Below are 21712 nucleotides of genomic sequence, written 5' to 3'. Positions count from 1 at the left end.
GTATATTACGATCAGTGTTGCATACAGCTCCCACTTGGTGCCACAGATGTCTGATGTGTGGGAATGTGTATTGAACACTGCCAATATTGTGTGCTTGGGGGGGGACCATAAAATAGATTTTCCGGTCACTGTAAAGAAAAAAAAACATGTTTACATTAAAATGTCACAAAATACTTAGCGTTGGACGTGCAGATCCTTCGCACACGAAGAATTTTAGAATATAGACAGATGCTAGTAGGTTGCAAGATTAAATCTCCCTCACGTTTGGCTTTTTCTGAATAGATTTAAAGGTTGTGCTCTCTAAAATGGTATGTGTAAGCCTTTGCAAGCAAACACATACTCGTTTTTTATGTGACTCAGAGCTTTATTTCTCTGTCTTGGTGTCTTTACCCATCAAAAATTGGGAAAGCTTAAAAACAGCTAAGCCTCAGTAATAAATATTTTAAAAACTATACACTTATTTTCCCCACAGGTCAGCAATGAAGCAGTGTTGTAACGCGTCTGACTGGCTAATTGTGACACAGGAGAATGCACATATAGGTCAGAATATTGTCTACGAAGCAGAACCAAACAAGAAAATCAACGTGACAATGGAGATGTTCAACCTCTTCCCAAAGGTAGCATAACTGGACAAGGAAGCAGGAGAGGGTGAATGCATGATTTCATCAGTTGATGCATGGATGAATAAATGTGGGCTGGGTGAATAAATTAATTGCTGGATGAATGACGAGTACTAAGGGGGATCAATGAATTTGGGGATGGATGAATAAATAAATGTATTAATTAATGGATGCATAGATGAATGAATGAGTGCTTGGAGTGGATGGATGAGTGGTAAATAAAACACCAATATGCTACACAAAGTTACTTGAAGGCTTTGGATTTCTATCAGATGTATATCTGTAAGTAGTTGTGCATCTCGTATATAGCCTCCCTCCTAGCTTGTCACTAACTATACCTGTGTATTTGTATGTAATACATATTTCCCTGGCAATCACAGGCGTAATTCTTTTTTCCATCAACAGTTAATTTCACTATATATATCTATGCAACCATGGCTTTGTCTTTCCCTAGTGGCAGTCTGGCCTTTGCTTAAAGAGGGGATACCTTCGTGGTGGCCTAGGAGCCCCTTCCGCCTTTACAAGAGGGGCCTGGAGGGAGTCAGGGCACTGGCTGTGCACCACCACATATGTGGGGCACAATCAGTATCCCCCTGGACAACATTTTTGCTATTAATCCCATGTATGTGACACAACACGGATGCAATGGCGAATGCTGTTACCCCATTCAAGGGCATATATCCTTGTGATGGTGCCAGCGCGATCCATGTTATAGAAATGACTACACAAGCACCTGCAAACCCTTTTACAATCCAAAGTGCCCCGGGAACACAATATGCGGGTGTAAATACCCATTGCACCCTGTAGTATGGGGGTGAGCTGACAGACCGAGAAAGGAGACATTGAGAGTGATTTGTGATTTTTAAAAGGTTTATCCATAAGTCCAAGAGAAAGGACCCACAGCGAAGTATCCAGTTGCTCAGGAAAATGGTCAGAGGAAATGGATATGGATTCCAAGAAGAAAGTGGAACATACCACGATTTGGTATGAATCTTAGAATGTTGCAGTAACTAAGGCAAGGACCATACATAACTTTTAACAGTAACCATAGATGTGCATAGCGTAAACAACACTACATCATTTCCCCTCCATAAAAGGAAACAATTAAGATAAATCATAATCCTTAAAACGCGCTGGTAATTTCGAAATCCTTCTAGTACAAGAAGCCTTTTGTTTAGAGGTGGAGTCTGAGACACCTGGACACAGCAACCTATCAGGTAACACAGTTTGAGACACATCAGAACACAACAAACTATTAGATAAACCAGCCGGTGTCCTCTGGAGCTCTTCAGTAACAGGTGCATTAGATACACGGGGAGAAACATCATTTTTAAACAAACTCTGTGGAGCTCCTGCCCAACCCCTGGAGGGACGTAACTCATACAACACGGAATCCTCATCAAGAGGGGTATGTGTTTTCTGGTAAAACCCCACCTTTGCAGCAAAGATAGGTACCGAATTCCTCTTATTCCACCAACCCCTGCAGCAGAACAGCATTTTTACTTATTCGTTCAACTCTACAGAGAGAGGAAAAAACAGACTCCCCTTTCCTGATCTTAACAGGTTTCTTGATGAGAATCCAGGAGCTGACCGCAAATTCCCTTACAGAGACACGTTTAATGATATCAAAATAGAGTTTCTGTTTTTGTTGTTTCAAAAGTACACTTTTCTGCAAAGAAGGCACAGGAGTCATTTGTTGGTCTCTCGAATCAGCCTGTGCATCCAACCAACCAGGTATAATCTCAGACTTGCTCTTCCTCCCACTTAACAAAGAGAGTGAAACCAGTGGTTGAATGTGAGGTGGTGTGATAAGCATTAACTTTGTCTCTCAAAAATTGTTTCACATCAAGACTTGAGGTTAAGGCAGACTGAATACCCTCCTTGATGAAACGGTTGGCTCTTTCCACCAAGCCATTTGCTGAAGGGCTATACAATGCAACCTGAAGATACTTTACATGCCTCATTTATGAGGAAACAAAATGGGTGCCATTATCTGTTATTATTTCCTTTGGAGTTCCTTCAAGAGAAAAATCATCTAGAAGAAAACTTAAAACCAACTGGGTGGAAGATGACTCGAGAAAAGAAAAATAAATCCACTTCGAATAGTAGTCAATAAGAACTATCAAGAATCTATTGCTGGAAGGTAGAAGGTTGAAAGGACCAGCAAAATCTAAGGCCACGATCAACAAATGAACATCAAGTAAAGATACAGGAAGCACAGGTTTTGTACAATTTTCCAATTCTTATCAGATAGAATGCACTGGGCACACAAGTCAACAAATGAAGCCACTTGCGTGTTCATGGCAGGCCACCAATAATTCTCCCTCAACCTTTTACAGGTGGCCGTGATTCTCAAATGCAATTCTAATCAACTGTGGTCTGAAAGTACATGGAGGAAAAAAATAGCCATTTCTTGTGCAGATTTGGTTTTCAATTGAAAGCTCAGGAGAAACTTGAGCAAAAGATCTTACATCATCAGAGAGACCTTTACAGATGTATTGCACAACCGTTTTCGAGACCTCATCTTGAGCGGCAGCTTTCAACCAGTCCTTTTCAGAAATGACATTATTACAAGAAGATACAGCAGCAACCACACACTCACAGTCCTCCTTGATGCCATCATTGGTAGGTAAAGGTAAAGGTGAAAGGCAATCCGCCCTAAAATTCTTGCTGCCTTTTATACACTTGATAGTAAAGTTGTACTCTTGCAGTTTAGAAAGCAGTCACCAAGGCAGGAAGACGCTTTACCTAAACTGTTACCATGTAGAAGAAAAACCAACGGCTTGTGTAGATTTCAAATGAATAGCCCAACAGATACTTTTTAAATCTCTGGACAGTCCAGGCACAAGCTAATACCTCTTTTCCATTGTGCTGTAGTGTGTCTCTGCCTCCGGAAGGTTTCTTTTTTAAAACAGATTTTATTGACAGATTGCACACATGGCGCAGCACTCCGCATTCCGGAGAAAACTGCAGATCAAGTACACAGCATCAGATGATTGGCAATCTTAGACATCATTTTGAATCAACTAATAACATCAAAACCTTCCAGTCCTACACCCCCCCACCCGTTATCCCACCCCATCCCCCAACTCCCTCCACCCGGATCCCACCCTTCCCAGCCGCACGATAACGTCTCATACTTCTCATAAGCCATTCTCAAGACTGACAGTGTACATACACTTTCCCTCCTGGCCTCGGGCCTCAAAGATTGGCCGCTCCAGCCCCATGCGTAAGTCTAGCCCTTTCTTCCACACCAGTACTGAGGGAGCCCGGGGATCTTTCCATGCTTTGGCCACATCTCTCTTGGCCATGGTTAGGCCTAGCAACAGTAGGTGCTTTTTATATGCGTTGCCCCCTACCACTTCTAGCACATGTAATAGACCCAGTTGCGGAGTACGAGGAAGCTCCCATCCCAGGACCTCAGACATACACTCCCACACCCCTTTCCAGAACCTAACCAAGGAACTACAACTCCATACTGTGTGGATCAATGTCCCCACCTCTCGGCCACAGCAGAGACAATCTGGGGACGCAATCAGGCCCGCCCGCCACAGTCTCTCCCTTGTAAAGTAGACCCTATGGAGATATTTGAATTGAATGAGTCTCAAGCGCATCGCTATGGCCGCACCTCTAGTGGCCTCAAGTGCCTCCCCCCAATCTTCTTCCTCCAGTGTCCCCACATCCCTTTCCCAGGACTCCCTAAGTTTCTGCAAGGATGTGGAGTAGTGTGTAACTAAGGTCTGATATATGCGCGATATATTTTTATCTCCTAGGTCACCCATAAATACCTTGGCCTCTAGTGGGCTAAATTCGGTAGGGAGTCAAGGCCCTCCAGGCTTGGTGTAATGGCGTGGCGGAATTGTAAGTACTTAAAGAATTGAGACCGGGGCATGCCATATTCCTCGCTTATATCTTGGAAGGATTTAAGGGCCATTCCCTGACATCACGTTTCCCAGCGTGGAGATTCCTATATTGTCCCAGCCTCGAAAGGCCTGAAGGGACGCTAGTGCGGGCAGACGTCCATTGTGCCACAAGGGAGTCTCTTCAGTTAACGTGCCCCACCATCCCATACGACGTAGGGCCTGCCTCCAAATTTGGAACACTACCTGGGTGGCCGTGGCAGCCTCTTCCGCAGTCGTGCCGAGTACAGGACTGTATGTAGAGTATCGGACCCCATAAGATGTCGTTCCAAGGCATACGCCGGGTCCCCCCTGTTTCCATACCACCATTCATTCAAGATTAGAAGATGGGAGGCTTGATAATACGATTGGATGTCGGAGGTCGCCAAACCTCCGCAGTATATGAACAAAAAACAAGTGCGCAGCACAACCCGCACCACTCTTCCCGCCCAAAGAAATTGCTCCAACGCCGAGTCAACCTGTCGGAACCAGTGAGGCGGAATCGGATAAGGGTGGTTCTGTAATTGGTATAACAGACGTGGGAGGGCCACCATCTTAAAGATGGCCGACCGACCGTAAATAGTGAGGGGCATGCGGGACCACGTCTTCATCTCTGTCCGGACCCGGTCCCAAACTGGCGCTAGGTTCCGCTCCCAAGAGACCGTAGGGGTTTCAGATATGAACACTCCCAAATACTTAATTCCTCCCACCGCCACCTGTAGCGTGGATGCCCAGGTCCCAACCCCAGAGCGCTCTCCCAGCACCCAAAGGGTTGATTTGCGCGGATTCATGTAGAGCCCAGACACTTCGCCAAATATCTGCATAATCTGTAGGAGACGCGGTCCCGACCTATTGATATTTGTAAGGAAGAACAGGACATCATTCGCGTAGAGCGCAATTCTATCCGACAGCCCGATCTCCCATTCAAAGCCACACAGTTGTGCATCAATGTGCACCCACGCCGCTAGCGGTTCCATGGCAAGGGCAAACAGATACGGCGAAAAGGGGCAACCCTGCCTAGTACCGCGCCCAATGGGAAATATAGAGGACATGGCCCCCGCCACCCTAACCGAGGCCGTTAAGTTTGTGTATAAAAGTCTCAGATACAACAAGAAATGAGGCCCTAGATTGAGGAGAGGCAGAAGCGCGAACAGGTAAACCCAGCTCAAGGAGTCAAAGGCCCTGTCTATATCAACTAAAAGGAGTGCTGCTTGCTCCCCAGTGTCTCTAACCGCCGCCACCGCCACGTGGGCCCGTCTGATATTGTGTCTAGTCGCCCTGCGGGGCATGAACCCGGCCTAATGCGGGTGGACAAGCTCCGCTATGTAGGGTAGGAGACGGTTGGCCAGCGCCTTGGCCAATATCTTAGCCTCCACGTTCAGGAGAGATATTGGTCGATATGATGCATGATGATCTGGGGGCCTCCCCGGCTTCTGGAACACCACCACCTCCGCGTGTCTCCAGTCCGCGGGAAGGCTACCTCGCGTCCGGGCCTCTTCCAATGCCGCTCTATAATGCGTACCCAGCTGTAGGTGGTATTTCTTAAAGAATTCACTTGGGAACCCATTAGGTACCGGAGCCTTCCCGGTATTATGCTCCCCCAGGGCCGAACCCAACTCCACCTCCGTCAATGGAAGCTCTAGGCGCTCGCGCACCTCATCTGATACAGCGCGTGGAGGTAGGTCTGCAATAAATTCGTCCACCGGGAGGTACTCCTGCGGGGCATATTGGTTGGCATATGTTGCAAAGCTTTTGGCCAGCTCCCTGGGGTCCGTGATCGGGGGCCCGGCAGCATCTCGGATCCCCGGTAAGGTCTGTGCTTGGAACGTACTTTGGCATAGTCGATGTAGCATAGTTCCCGATTTGTCCCCCCACTGATAGATCCTGCTACGTGTCGCCAGCCACACCTGGCGCGCCTCGTCCAGCAGCAGGGACGCATAAGACTGCTGTGCCAAGAGGAGTTGCCCCACTACCTGACTCTCTCCAGCTATGCTACAGCGTCTCTCCAGAGCCTCTATGTCAGCAGCGGCCCTCACTAAATCCGCTCTGCGCTTCCTACGGGCAGCCGCACACCAAGCGATGTCCACTCCTCGAAGTGTGGGTTTCAGAGCTTCCAACACCGACCCAGCATCCGTGACCGACCCAACATTCTCCACCGAGAAATGCGCTATAGCTTCCCCCATGTTTTTCCTATAGTCCTCATGTTGAAGGTGCCACCCCTATCCAAAAGCAGTTCTATGGTAACCGGGGAATGATCCGAAAGCCCGCGTGACAATATGGCTGCCGACTCCACCCTGCCAACGACTGCTCGATGGACAAATATATAATCTATTCTGGAAAAAGATTTGTGGACCGGTGATAGGAATGTATATTCCCAACTATGTGCATGTAGGTATCGCCATGTGTCCACCCAGTCCAACCCCCGGACCATGTCTCCTAATTTGGTGGACGTTCCAGCTACCTGGCCACCCCAGGTCGACATCTATCTAAGCGGCTGTCCATAATATCATTCCAATCCCCCCCGACCACCGCTAGTGCCTCGGGAATGTCCGCCCATACTGCAAACAATTTCTCCACCAATGACCACTGCAGAGGGGGTGAGACATACACACTCCCTAGCACCAGGGGTTCCTCTCCAACCATTCCCTTAATAAATACGTATCAGCCCTGTGGATCAACCCACTGAGTTGAGTGAGTATAGGACAATCTGTGATGTACCAATATGGCCACCCCCCTGGAACCCCTAACAAAGCCTGCATGATAAACCTGCTGGTAACCATAACGCAGTAAACATGGTGTTTTAGTGCCTAAAAGGTGGGTTTCTTGTAGTAGTAGGACATCAACTCCCTCCCTTTTCGCCTGCCGCAGGACCGCCCCCCTCTTTACCTTGTCGAGCACTCCCCGTACATCCCAACTCATGACACGCATGGACGCTCTGGGGCTCAGTGGCCTAATCCCTGTAACCGCCATCCGGGAACATGTGTAGTAAATATCCAAACGTTGGGCCATGTAGGTGCATACACAAGAACCATTGAGACACCCTAGCTATCGTGCGACTCAACCCGAACAGAACCCCCCAAAACAGACACCACCCCCCTCCCCCGCCCCCAACTCCCACCCCCATACCTCAAAAACACTGAAGTACCTGTCTCGGTATGAACAACCCCGGGCCCCAAACGCAGGACCAGAGACCGTCCACACCAATGGAGCCCCAGCAAAAAGCCCATACACCCAACTCCCCCCCAACAAGCCCTCAGCAAGGGGAAAGGTCCACCCCTCGTACATCTCCCCCCCCACCTCACTGCCCCAAACAGTCAGAAGCGCCAAGAAACTCAACGGCCCCTTCTCAGCACCATGACTACGCAACAAAGGCACCCCCAACCCAACAAGTACTATAAGGGGACATGAACATCAGAGTTCCGCTGCCTGCAGGCAGAGAGTTCAAGGATTCGTTAACAGAGGTTCAGGGGCATCCCCCTTCCCTTCTACAGCCCCACCTGAGGTGGAGCGCCTCCTGGATCTGGACCTCCAATTCCCTCGGCTCCGCGATCCCGGGTGGTCTGTGATTGCGCCCCGCTCGATGATGAATCCGAGTCCAGACCCTGCGGGGTATGCACCCTCACTTTCACTGTCTCATCAGTCCAACAAAATACTTCCTCCGGGGTGTCAAAGAAGTGGGAGCGAGACTGAAAGACCACCCGCAGACGGGCCAGATAGAGTAGGGCATAGTTGAGCTTGAGGTCGCGAAGGCGCGCCTTGGCCGCTGTAAATGACTGCCTCTGTTGTTGCACCAGTCTTGTATAGTCCGGGAAAAATAGGATCCTCTGATTTTCATAAAGGAGGGGGTCCTTCGCCCGTGCCTGCTGTAGGATAGTATCACGGTCATGATAGTTCAATAGCTTGGCTATCACCGGCCAGGGACAGGCCCCCACTGGTGGCTTTTGCACGAGAGCCCTATGTGCCCGCTCTATCACGAAGCATCTTGAGAGGGATTCAGGAGGGAGCCAGCTCTCTAGCCACTGGGCCAGGAAACTCTCCATGTTGCCTTTCTCGCAGCCCTCTGGGAGCCCAACGAAACGCAGGGGATGTATGACGTTACAACGCAGGCTATTACAACGCCTGCCTTTACAACGCAGATTTTACATCGCAAACCTTTAGCGCTTAGAGGTGCTGGATAGTGGTAAGTATAATTTTCTATTCCAACTCCAGTCCCCGTGGACACTAGGGAAGGTGTTGGATAGAAAATTAAACTTATTCCCTATCCTAGAGCGCCCCCCAGCGCAATGCGTTGTAATAGTTTGCGTTGTAATGACCGCGTTGTAATGGTAGTGCGTTGTAATAGTTTCGTTGTAAAGGTTGTTCACCAAACACAGGTTATTCCGCTGGGCCCGCCCTTCCGCATCCTCTGCTCGGAGCGTTAGGCCCTTCTGGACACTTTCCATGCTGGCAACCTTGCGCTTCAGAGCCGCCACATCGTCCTCCACTCCCGAGATTCTGGTTTCTGCCTCCGTGATGCGGGCCACAGAATTGCGCAGATCCTGGCGCAGCAAGGTAACATCCACATCCACGGCTCCTATTTTTGCGTCCAGCATGTACCTAGATTGGGTTATAGCTGCCATCAGCGCCGCATTGTCCGGCTTGGTGACCACCTGCGGCTCCCACGCCGCCACTCGGCCCTGTGAACTTGTCGATGGGCCCATGTTTCGTAGTCCCTCCACCGCTCCCACCTCTTGTCATAGTCCAATGTAGTCGGGGACACTCACCGGGGATCAGCAACCTTGTACACTAGCACACCGTCTCTGGGACCACCGGTCGATGAAGTGCGCCGAAGCCCCTGCGCCGCCTCAGGTCGGGCGCCAGTCAGTCAGGTTAGGCGCCAGGATCCGTGCCCCGCACCCACTCTGCCGAATTTCCAGGCGGGAGGGCGACCCAAACCCCCTTCAGGCCACCTGCAACTTGCACTAGGCAAATGTCTCCTGACCACCAGCCACGGTTCGTAGCCCCTCACTCCTCCGCCGGTGCTTCCATCAATCTCGTGGCCCCGGGCACCAGGAAGACGACACGCGTTCTGCTAGTCTCGGCGCACTCCAGGTCGACAGTCCACCACTGCTTCGCGCCTGACGATGCTGGTCCCCACTTCAGGCCGAGCACACCCCCTCAACACTCCGGCCGCTTCCTCCGAGGGCCGACCTGCCCCCCGATCACCAGACGAGCAGCCCCGCTGCAGTGGCAGCCACCTCAGGCGGCGCTAAACTCCAGCTCCCGGCTCCGCCACAAATCTCCAGGCCTCACAACACGGAAGCCCCAGCTCCGCCGCGTAGGGAGGGTCGGGCCCCCACAGCGGCAGCCCGCCCCAGCAGGAGCCCCTCAGGGGCCTCAGATGCCTCACGGAGTAGTTTAGGGAGCACCCACACCACCGGGCCTCACTCCGCTCCTCACAGCCGCCACCAGCTCTCCAGGCCCAAGGGGCACGAAACTCGAGGCCCTGGCTTCTCCACCCTGGACCAGGCCGCAGCCTGTCGGGCCTCACCCCACGGACTCCGGGCACCTCAGCGCTCTGCAAATACCACCGGAGCTTAGCAGCTCGGTCCAGTGCACTATTCCCCTCCTCCGGGCAGCAGGGCAAACCGGGGGGACAGGATATCAGTCGGATAAGTCACGGGCTGGACGGAGCTCCACTAGGCTGCGTCCGCCATGATGGCCCGCTTAGCCACGCCCCTCCAGAAGGTTTTTGGGTGCAAATGCTATGGTAATCTCTTTTCCTTTAATCCTCTGCCCAAACACCACACTGATTCCTTTAATGCCGGCATCAACAGTAATAATACATTGTGGACCAGCAACGAAAGGACTAAGAGCCGGGGCATTCACTACAAGCTGCTTGACCCTGGTATCAGCCTCATTAGTCTTGTTAGTCCAAACAAATGTGACCCCTTTCTTAAGTAAGTTCCTCAAGGGCTGAGCAGCAGAAGCATATGCAGGCACAAAGTACGCATAATGTTCACACAAACCTGGGAATCACTGCAAAGCATCTCTATCGACTAGTGGAGGTGCATTGAGGATAGCCTCGACGTTGCTAAACTTAGGTTTGATGCCATTAGGGGATATAGTATTAACAAGGTAATCTAAGTGTTGAACAAGAAATGTACACTTCTCATGTTGAACCATAATACCTCTGAAATCTAGAATGCTTAGTATTTTGTCCAGAAGAGAACAAGTTACTTACCTGTAACTTTGGTTCCCCAGTATTGGTAAGTTTCATAGATTCCCATGCTTTGTAACATTCCCCGTCATCAGCCTGGGAGCCTAGGTAATTAGAAAAATACCATAGCAGTATAAATAAAAGAGAAAGTAAGGCCTTGGCCTCATCTCATTTTGTAGCATATCCACCTTTTTTTGTAAAAGAGGCCAAACCTTTGCAACAACCAATCAGATTAGACTCACCCCTTAGAATCCTCCTGAGAGAACCTCAGAGCCTCCGATTTTCGTAGCCGTTGTGTAACCGTAACCACATCTGCTGAAGGCTGAGCTTTCCCAGGGGAGGAGGGTGGGCGCATGGGAATCTATGAAAGGTACCAATGCTGGGGAACCAAAGTTACAGGTAATTAACTTGTTGCCTTGCCCCAGTATTGGAACTTTCATAGATTCGCATGCTTTGTATCAGAGTAGCTAGCAGTAAGCCTTAAGAGCACATTTTGTTACATGAGTATCAACATACCTCAGTATACCCATTTACATATTAAGTAATATATCTTGTAACAATATATCGGAAACATTATCTGATTCAAGATGTGCAATTACAGGAAGGAGGGATAGAAGGGAAAGCTCACCTCTTATTGGAAAAGATTCCTCAGGACTGCTTGTCCGACTGCCGCCTCGCTCCTTATGGAAGAATCCAAGAAGTTACGCCTTGTGAACGTTTGGGCACTGCTCCATGTAGCCGCCCTACAAATGTCCTTGATAGGAACTCCAGTGAAGAGAGCAGCAGTAGATGAGACTGATCTTGTGGAGTGAGCTCGCACATGTATTTCCAGCGGTTTTCCTGCCAGTTGATGACAATAATGAATTGCACTTGAAATCCAACGTGAGATTCCTTGTTTTGAAATAGGAAATCCTTTTCGAGGAGCACTAAAAGCCACAAAAAGTTGTGAGGATTTTCTAAAATCCTTTGTGTGTTCAAGATAGAATTTGAGACACCTCTGGACATCCAAGGAAGGTAAAGTTCGTTCTGCTGGAGACGTAGGACGCGGGAAAAAAGATTTTAGAGCCACCGGTTCGTTCAAATGGAAATCCGAAGGGACCTTTGGAATAAATTTCGGATTTGTCCTTAGGAACAAGGTGTCCTTTTTGAACAGTAGAAAAGGTTTCAAAATGGAGAGAGCTTGTAGCTCTCCTACTCTCCTAGCTGAAGTGAGGGCTAACAGGAGAGCTAACTTCGAAGACAAATATTTTAAATCCGCTCTGTGGATTGGCTCAAACGGAGGTCTCATGAGGTGAGCCAGAACCAGATTGAGATTCCAAGCTGGAGGTGGAGGCCAATGGTGGGAAGACCCTGAAAAGACCTTTCAGGAATTGCTTGATAATTCTAGCCAACCAGAGAGAAGAACCAGAAGCTGTCCTTCTGAATCTTGAAATAACCGCCAGATGTACTTTAGTGGAAGATTGTGAAAAACCTGATTTGGCCAGTGACAAAATGTAAGGCAGTATCTGATGAGGAGCCGAAGAGAACGGATGAAAGTTTTCATGGTGGCACCATAGACAGAAGCGCTTCCATTTAGCACGATAAGTCTTATTTGTACTTGGAGCGCGAGCCTGAGATAAAATTTCCCTGCATTCCTGAGGGATATTTAAGCTGTGGAATTCTCTGTGTTCAGGAGCCAAGCCCTCAAATGGAGAGAACTCGGATCTGGATGTACCACTTGTCCCTGGGACATTGTTAATAGAGATGGAATGGGACATAGGTGAAACGGTTGATCTTGAGATAGCAGGAGAAGCTCCGTGAACCAGAATTGGCTAGGCCATGCTGGTGCAATTAAAATCATTCTGCATGGTTACGTTTTTATCTTCGTGAGAAGCCTCGGGATCAGGGGAATTGGAGGAAAGCCGTAAACAAATGTGCCTGACCAGGACATCGAAAGAGCATTCCCCAGTGACCCTAGATGGTGATCCATGCTTGCATAGAGTCGGCATTTCCTGTTTTCTGGAGTAGCGAACAGGTCTATGGTTGGAGTGCCCCAATGCTGAAAAACTTTGTCCAGAACACCTTGATCCAATTCCAACTCGTGACAGGCTGATTTCAGACGACTTAAGGTGTCTGCTGTCATGTTGAGGGTGCCTGGTAGATGCTCTGCTGAAAGGACGACGTTCTGGAGAATCGCCCATTCCCAAATTTCTTGGGCCACTTTCGAGAGAAGATGAGACCTCGTACCTCCCTGCTTGTTGATATACTGCATGGCTGTTGTGTTGTCCGTCTGGACCAGAACGGTGGTGTCCCGAACCCTCAGCAGAAAAGCTTGCAAGGCCAAACGAATCACCCTGAGTTCCAAGAGATTGATATGGAGAAGACACTCTTCGGGCTTCCAGTGACTGCTCACCTGGAGATTCTGTAGGACAGCGCCCCAGCCTTCCATTGAGGCATCTGTGGTTAGAATTAGAGGGGATGGAACCATCCTGAAGGAGAGACCTCTTGAGATATTTTCTTTGATAGTCCACCAAACTGCTGCCTTTCTCATGAGAGGTGTGACCTTTATCTTGTCCTCGAAAGAACCTTCCACCAGGCACCATTGCATGTTTAGGTCTTCTTGCAAGGGGCGCATAGTCAGTCTGCAATGCGGAACTAATGGTATGCAAGATGAGATCGACCGTAGGAGAGATTTGTATAGACGAACTGTCAGGGACCGTCTCTTTTGTAATTTGCTGGCTGAGAAGATTAGCTTTTTCTGTCTTTCCTCCGATGAAAAAGCTTTTCAGCTTCTTGTATCCAGAATGGAACCCAGAAACTTGACCCTCCTGGATGGAAGAAAGACTGATTTGTCTTTGTTGAGATGCAAACCTAGATGATTGAAAAACTGGACGCAACTTTTGACTGCATTTGTCGTTGCTTGAAAAGATGGAGCCTTTATCAACCAATCGTCTAGGTATGGGAAAAATTCTAGAGATTGTTTCCTGAGGAATGCTGCCACCGGGGACAAAACCTTTGTGAATATCCGAGGAGTGGATCTGAGCCCGAACGGCAGTACTTTGAATTGAAAGTGCCTCTTGGCTACTGTGAAGCGTAAACATTTTCTGTGAGCTGGGTTGAACAGAAAGTGGAAATATGCGTCCTAGAGATCTAGAGTCGCCATGTAATCTCCTGGATTCAGAAGACGCAAGATATCTTGAAGAGAAACCATCCGAAAGGAGAGTTTTATGAGATAGGTGTTGAGCTCCCTCAGATCTAAGATTTGGGCGCCACTTTTCCTCCGTCTTGCAAATCAGGAAAAACCTGGAATAGAACCCTTTTCCTTTTTGAGAGAGTGGTACTGGCTCTATCGCTCCCTTGGTGAGCAGTTGACGAGCTTCGAGACGGAGAAGATGCAGATATTTTGATTCTGTGGTACGAGGAGCTGTGGAAGGTTTTGAAATTCTAATGTATGGCCAAATTGGATGATATTTAGGACCCACCGATCTGTTGTTATGATCTTCCTGCAATTGAGAACATTTGTTATCCTGCCCCCCACTGATGTCAAAAGGGGTAAAGGACCAGTAGGCAGAGCCGGGAAGCCGCTATTGCTGTTTAGAGGTATCTCTCCCCTGACGTCCCTGTTTACCTCTCGAAGACTGGCGAGAGAAAGACGCCGATTGGTTCTGGCGTTGAGAGTACTGAGGCTTGTGAGATTGTGAATAGGAGGAGTAGCGTTGTTGATATCCTCCCCTATACGTTGAGAAGCCTTTTCCTCTTGCACCCCGGAAAGGCACCTTACGATATTGAAGTGTGCCTAAAGACCTTGCCGTTTCTGTATCTCTCTTAATGTCATGTAAGGCGTCATCTATATGCTTGCCAAACAGCATATCACCATCAAAAGGCAGATCCAGAATTTTATTCTGCACTTCAGGGCGAAACCAGGTCGATCGTAGCCAACCTTGATGCCTCAGGACCGATGAACCTGCTAAGGCGCGAAAAGAAGTTGTTGCAATATCCATTGCACAATCTATAATCTCAGATGAAGATCGTTCACCCTCCTCCAGGATCTTTCTTGCATCCGCCTTGGAACTCTCTGGAAGTTGATCAAAAAACGGATTGAGATTGCACCACATTTGGCGATCGTAGCGCCCCAAAATTGCCAGGGTGTTACAGGCTCTAATGAGAAGACTGGACATAGAGGAAAACCTCTAGCCCACATTGTCCAGGCGTCTGCCCTCCTTGTCCGGCAGTGCGGTCCGGGGTGCTGCTAGGTTTTTTGATTTTCTTTGAGCCGCCTGAGAGATAACCGAGTCTGGCTTCGGTTGTCCAATTAGACCGGCAGGACTATCCTCTGGAGCCTTATATTTTTACTCCAGACACGGTAGAACCGGGATTACAGTAGCTGGAGACTGCATCACCTTCTTACCCTCACTCCAAACGTGCTCTACGATAGGTATGGATCGGATAGATTTCTTATAAGGCTCTTTAAAATCATAGGAAGCAGTCTGATTGTACCACTGGAACAGGAAGGCCAAACCTTTTGGATGCTCTCTCCATAAGATTATGGAAACCCCCTATGTCAGCCGGGGGCAAATCCACAGGGTCCAGAGATGGTGAAGCCGGATCTGGGATGATATAATCGTCCCATTCTGTGTCAGGATTTGGGATATGTTCCACATTCTGCTCCTCGTCTGAGGAATCATAATAGTCATCATGCACTGTAATAATATCTTGCCTCTCTGCCAAAAGTTCCCTTTCAGGCCTTTGAGACATTGACGCTGCAGAAGTAGCAGGAGGCTGCAGAGGTGGTGGCGGAGAAGATTGTATGGAAACAGAGGGTTGAGATGGAAACCTCCTCTTGTAGTCCAGCAACATCAGTTGTAAGTCATTTATTAGTGCAGACGGCATGGCCACCATGCCCTGCTGAGATGGATCCTGAGATCTATCACAAGGAATGAATTGATCTTGTGGATGATGCTGACCCAAGTAATAATCATCCGAATCCTGGTATTTCACCTGGAGCTGAGACGGACTATAAGCATCGCCATACGGACTTTCATCCTGGTCAGAATATTCCTCCTCCAGAAGAAGTGCTGGGGGTAATGGTGTCACCCTACGGGGCGATGTCATTTCTGTTGTAATTTGTCTTTTCTTAATAGAAATTTTGACTTTTTCTATCCGACGGTGTTGTCGACGAAGGAATCGTCGTCGCCGGTGAAAGAAACTTCGTCAACGGTGGGCTGGTCGTCGACGGTGGGCTGATTGTCGACGATACCGTCAATGAGGTCGACGTCAGAATCATTGCCGCCGTCGTCATTGACATCGTCGGCGTCATCACCGTCGACGTCGAGGTTGTCAAGCTCATCGACGACACAGAGGTAGGATGTATCGTCAACGCAGTCATCGTCGACGATGTCGTCGGCGAAGCTCTTGACGACGGGCCCGTCGACAGAGCTGGAATTGAGACTGGATGAATTTGTGATGTCGTCGTCGACGTACCTGAGGAAGTCGTCGCCGACGGACGGATTTTCTTCTCCCCTTTTGTCTCCTGAGGTGTACTTGAAGGTTTCTTGAACATTTTCTGCTTTTCAGATGGTGAAGAGGTAGCAGAAGGGCCTTGACTTGCCTTCTTAGCAGATGAAACGCCAGGAACAGATCCCTCTTTCTCCTTTACACCTTGGTGCGGAGATTTTTTGGGACTAAGCCTTTTAGACCTATCAGAGGTCTTTTGAGAGGCCTTAGCAGGGGGTTCAGTGGACTTAGAAGGGGAAGACCTACCCCTTTTTGTAGACCTCCTCGAAGATGTTGCTGAGGAGGAATCTTCACTGTCACTAGAAATTACCTCTTTCCGTGACTTCATCTTCTGTAACCAAGTCAGAAGTCTTCCTTCCTGGTCTCTCAGAGTCTTTGTAGAGAAGGTCCTGCAGATCTTACAATCAGTGGCCTTGTGATCCGGGTATAAGCAATAAATGCAGTCCTTATGTTTATCTTCAATATAAAGCCTTTTCTTTGAACAGGTAGCACAGGCTTTGAATATAACTTTCTTTTCTGACATTCTGAAGAGAGAATATATGTAACAAACCAAAGTTGAAGAGAAAACTGAGCAGAGCTCAGTGGAGACTCCCTTAGCACAACGTGCGGTAGAAAATCTGAGGCTCTCTCAGGAGGGTTCTAAGGGGTGAGGCTAATCTGATTGGTTGTTGCAAAGTTTTGGTCTCTTTTACAAAAAGAGGTGGATATGCTACAAAATGGCCTAGGCCTTACTTTCTCTTTTGTATAAACTGCTATGGTATTTTTCTAATTACCGAGGCTCCCAGGCTGACGATGGGGAATGATACAAAGCATGGGAATCTATGAAAGTTCCAATACTGGGACAATCAAAAAAATCTCTAATCTCGGTAAAGGCAACAATGTCATCTTGGAAGGCTTGGACATTCTTGAGGTCTTTAAAAAGAATGTTCATAACCTTCTGAAAAAACTCTCGCCGCTGAGATGAAAGCACAAAAGTAGTGTAAAAAGCCCCAAAAGGTGTGATGAATGTGGTGAGCTCTTGGGTGTTAGCATTCAAAGCTATCTAGTTGTAAACAGAGTGTAAATATAATACTTAGCCTGACCTGTGTTAGATAACATTTCCTGAATGTGAGGGAGCGGGTGACAATCAACTGTTATCTTGCGCTTCAAAGATCTTCACTCCACACAGGGATCTCATCTAGAACAATAGGAGATACCCATTACGAAGAGTCAGTGAGAATTATAATCCCATCCTAGGTCAGCTGATCCAACAATTTATCCAAGTCAGCATGAACACTGATCGGGACAGGCCAGGCCTTGGGGACAATAGGTGCTGCATTTGTTTTCAATCTTATCCCATGTTCCAACCCATTAACCCTTTCTATTACATCTTTGAACACACTTGGAAATGTACATATCAACCCAGACAGAATATCAACATTACAATCATCAGTAAGGGAACGTAAAGGCATTTCCCCAAGTACAATGGGGATCTTGTGACCAGGTCTAAGATGTATGCCCAATTTTGCTAGATTCATCCAGCCAACTTTATCCCTTTCCTTAATGGTAACATAAATCTTAGTATAAACAATACCAACACAAACACAATGATGAGGGTCCACTACTATGTGCACTAAAGGGCTATCCCACTGTTTATTTTAATTCTGTATCAAAGTACGCTCTACTCCTACAAGGTTCACCGTCACCAACCCTACTGATCACACATATACAACATGTATAGAAGGAGCGTAACAATTTCATAAATCAAACTGTACAATCCAAATATTAGTCAATTTTCAATCTTGACAATTAAGTCCCATACAAATCTTCTAGTCGAGTACTTCGTATTTAATGATTGTTCTTCATTTGTAGTTATTTCAATATTGTCAGCCAACTTTCCATGATTAGCAGCCGACGCGTTTCGTCCCTAACCGGGACATCATCAGGGCTCCTGCCATATCCAAAATGAGGCGAATCACAGGCTTCACCCAGCATTATGCTGTTTCAATTCCTTCACGCAGTGAAAAATCAACTCTTCTTACTAAAGAACCCCTTAGCGTTCACATTGGCGAATCATCCATCTGTTAAGTACCTATCTTCACCCCGGCGATCCAATCCAAAGTTTCCCGGGAATAAACAGTCCGTTCTCCTGCACACTTATCTTGTTATCTCTAACCACTTCTTGAATCCACTCAGTTTCAAATCTGATCCCATCAATCCTGTTTTCCGCCTATATTCGGATCCCAATGTTTATTATTACTAATCTATTTAATCACGTTTTTACTCATACATCCCGACTGGGACTGCTCCAATCCTCTTCATACATGAATTCAAAAGAAATGCTCATCCTGTTTTAACCACAGTATCCAGCATTCTTCGGTGTTCAGGATGCACTCCGGGTTTATCGGGCCGGGAGCAAGGAACACCGAAGAATGCTGGATACTATGGTTAAAACAGGATGAGGATTTCTTAGTATAAACAACTCTGCCTAAAATTTGCAAGTCATCATGGAAAAGTCCCAGGAGATAAATTTCCTTGTCTCCAAAGGCCTTGGGATATGTCAGGGGCATTCAGTTTGAAAGAGGCAGACCATAACGAGTAGAAGGTGCTGTCTGCCAAAACCCTGATAAGGGGCACCTGAGTCGGCCATGAGTGGGAGAGACGTACCCTCAATCACAGCTTGACAAAAGGGACCCACCACCTTAACAATGTCCTTATCATTACCAATGGTCAACACCACAGCAAAATAATTTTAGGAACAGTCACGAACATCAATATCACTCACATTCTTGCCAGAGACCTCCTGAACATCAACACTATGTATTATGGCTTTATCCGCAGCATTCTGAGATCTACTTACTAGTTGGAAATGTCCAAACTTCCTGCATTTAACACATTTCTTCCCACTAGCGGGACATGAGGGATTGTTGCCTATGTAACTCTTTGAGCCACAGTGATAACACACAGCTAGCTTTCTTCTATATTTACTTGACCTGATGGTAGAGATATAATTATCATCAGTTAAAACAGACATTGGGGAACATCCTTTGTGGCTAGCCAAAGCTTGAGTAGAATGCTCAATAGTCTTGGCTGTGTCAATTACTCCAGAAAGAGGTGGATTTCGACAAGTAAGTAACATTTCCTGCATTTTTTATGAGAAGCAGTTGTAAACAAAGTGGTCTCTGATATATGTGTCAACTGAAGTTTCAAATTCACAGGGTGTGGCTAAAACGCACACGGCAGCTATGTGTTCTTCAAGTGATACGTCACTAGCCTGCTTGCACATAAGGAAACTGTGCCTCTCCAGTACTACTTTAGCTTCTTCAATTGTTTCTTAACCCCTTCCGTGCGGCCGCGATTCCCCCCCGTGTGCGGCAACCGCATGAACAGGGCGGGGCCATGACGAACCCCAGCCGTCATCAGCACACGAGCACCGTGGAGCGTGACGGCTGGGGTTCGTCACCAGCATGGAAGGGGTTAAGCCTTTCTTTGGCCTCCACATACACATTCCAAACAAAATCACCACAGGAGATGGTATAACAGGTATAACAGGAAGGTTATCAAAAACATTCTGGCCTACAATTTCTAAATGATTGAAGAGTAATGCGAGTTTTGTTGGAGGCGCATAAGCAAGCCCATCTATGGCAACCAAATAGTTTTCGAAATTGTACAACCATTGTTTCCATTTGACCTCTTGTTTGCTAGGTCGTTGTAAGAATGGAGGTGGAAGCACAATATTCGGTGTAGGAGCCATGCCTAACAAATAATATAGCTAATGCAGCAGTAAATGACGTGTTCGAATGGACGAAATAGGCACTAAAATTAAAATAACAGTGGAAGAATCATAGAGAGAGAAAAAACAAGACTAACATGTGAGCTGTTGACAAGTATCCCAATTTCAAATTGGTACTATGAAGAACAACTTTGGGAACCTTGCGTAGAATCACAGAGGAACTCCAGCGCTGGAACCAAAGGATAAAAGAAGCAGCAACAGCTAGACAGAGCCTTAGCAAATAAAGTTCAATAGATGCCCCATACAGAGAAATGAGAGGGAGATTTGATACAAGATGGCTGCCATACATGTGACGCAAGCACACTGCCTCCGAGTCTTTAAAGGCACCGCGATGATGGGAGAAGAAGGGCATGTCACCACCTGCAGGGCTGGAGTGAGAATACCGCCGCGAGAGGCTGTCTGGAGCTCTTATAGCCGAGTGAAGCCAGAGAACAAGTGTGAGGGCACTGTTGCCAGGTGGCAGCAGTCTCGAGCTCCCACAGTTGTGATGTTCGACGAAGACAGGAGGTGAGCAGCGCGTGACAGCCAGAATCAAACAATTCTCTAGGTGTGGCACAAGGCTTAACGGTAAGGTCCTAATGGCAAAGTCCAAACAGGCACAAATAGTAGAAAAAGGCAGGGCAAGCGCAACGCACCTGATCCAGCGCCCCTATAGAAAATCTGTCTCAACAACGCTACCCAACACCATAATACTCACCATTAATCATAAATCACTCACAAGGCCCATAAACCAACGAGACAAATTTTGGGCAACTGAATCATGTGACCTAATTAATCTGAACTATTCAAAAACTATATACATATTTATATATATAACTACAGTTTATCATTTCTTACCATGATTTTTCAAACATATATCATTTAATTAAGTCACTAAGGCAAATGGATCAGCTAATGGTAACTAGACCATGAATAAACAAGACCAGCTTGTCGTTTCAAAATCCAATTTAATTAACTTTATTAATCATAGAAAGAGCATTTTCTTTAATAGATCATTATTTTATTAGCAAAGTAAGCAGCATTTAATGAGGAATGAGCAATTAGACTGACATTTCAAAAGCATATTCAGAAAACATGAATATTAATTAATAACAGTTTCCATTCCCTATAGCTAATTCCCTGGCTATTCTCACTCCACCTAGAAAGGAAAAATCAATTATCTCTGCTGTCCTTACGTGAGCAAGAAGTCCGACAGCATGTCACGTCATTCGGGACCCGGAAAGTGGGGAGCACCCTCCTGCCCGTGGGACCAAGTTTTATACCTTTTCTGTCTAGCTAATCTCACTAAATTGTAAAATTTTCTTCGCCATCCAGTGTCCTTATTGGTTGACTTATTGTCTGCTCATGTGATGTCATCACCATTTTCAATCCTAAGTTGAGCTTCTCTAAAACTCCATTGTCCTTTCACTCACGCGACTTTTGGCTTCCTCGAAAGTGAAACATTTCTTTCAAGATACAGTCCTCGACTTCCTAATCTTGGCAATGTCGCCTGACTTCCTGCCCTTGAGCCATCTTCACTGAAAGCACGTTCTGCACAGTTAATAGTCTGTATTTTCTGTCAAAATCAAAAACGTGGTAAAAGTTTCCACTGCTGTGCAAATACCAGGCTCCACTCTGGACAGGTTTCACGACTACTGCCATTTCTTTTCAGGCCTTAGGCCTCTCTTCCGAAAATATTATTTAAACAAACACAAGACATCAATTAATTAGAGAATTGAGACCCATTCTG

At 47.2% G+C, this 21712-nt stretch overlaps 1 protein-coding gene across 3 annotated transcripts in view; it reads left to right on the top strand.

Moving 5' to 3' along the window:
• Nucleotides 1-21712, top strand: part of LOC144799022 (alpha-2,8-sialyltransferase 8F-like) — a 654797-nt gene that overhangs the window by 134802 nt on the left and 498283 nt on the right. For 2 of the 3 annotated variants that reach the window (XM_078670178.1, XM_078670179.1), the window contains one exon: nucleotides 473-617. The exons of the other annotated variant lie outside the window; for it this stretch is intronic. In XM_078670178.1, coding sequence (XP_078526304.1) covers nucleotides 473-617 — 145 coding nt within the window. The remainder of the gene's footprint in view (nucleotides 1-472; nucleotides 618-21712) is intronic. 3 annotated transcript variants of the gene reach the window in all.

The sequence above is a fragment of the Lissotriton helveticus genome, chromosome 12 (assembly GCF_964261635.1).
Source record: "Lissotriton helveticus chromosome 12, aLisHel1.1, whole genome shotgun sequence".
Classification (NCBI taxonomy): domain Eukaryota; kingdom Metazoa; phylum Chordata; class Amphibia; order Caudata; family Salamandridae; genus Lissotriton; species Lissotriton helveticus.
This window is presented reverse-complemented; position numbering and strand designations above follow the sequence as displayed.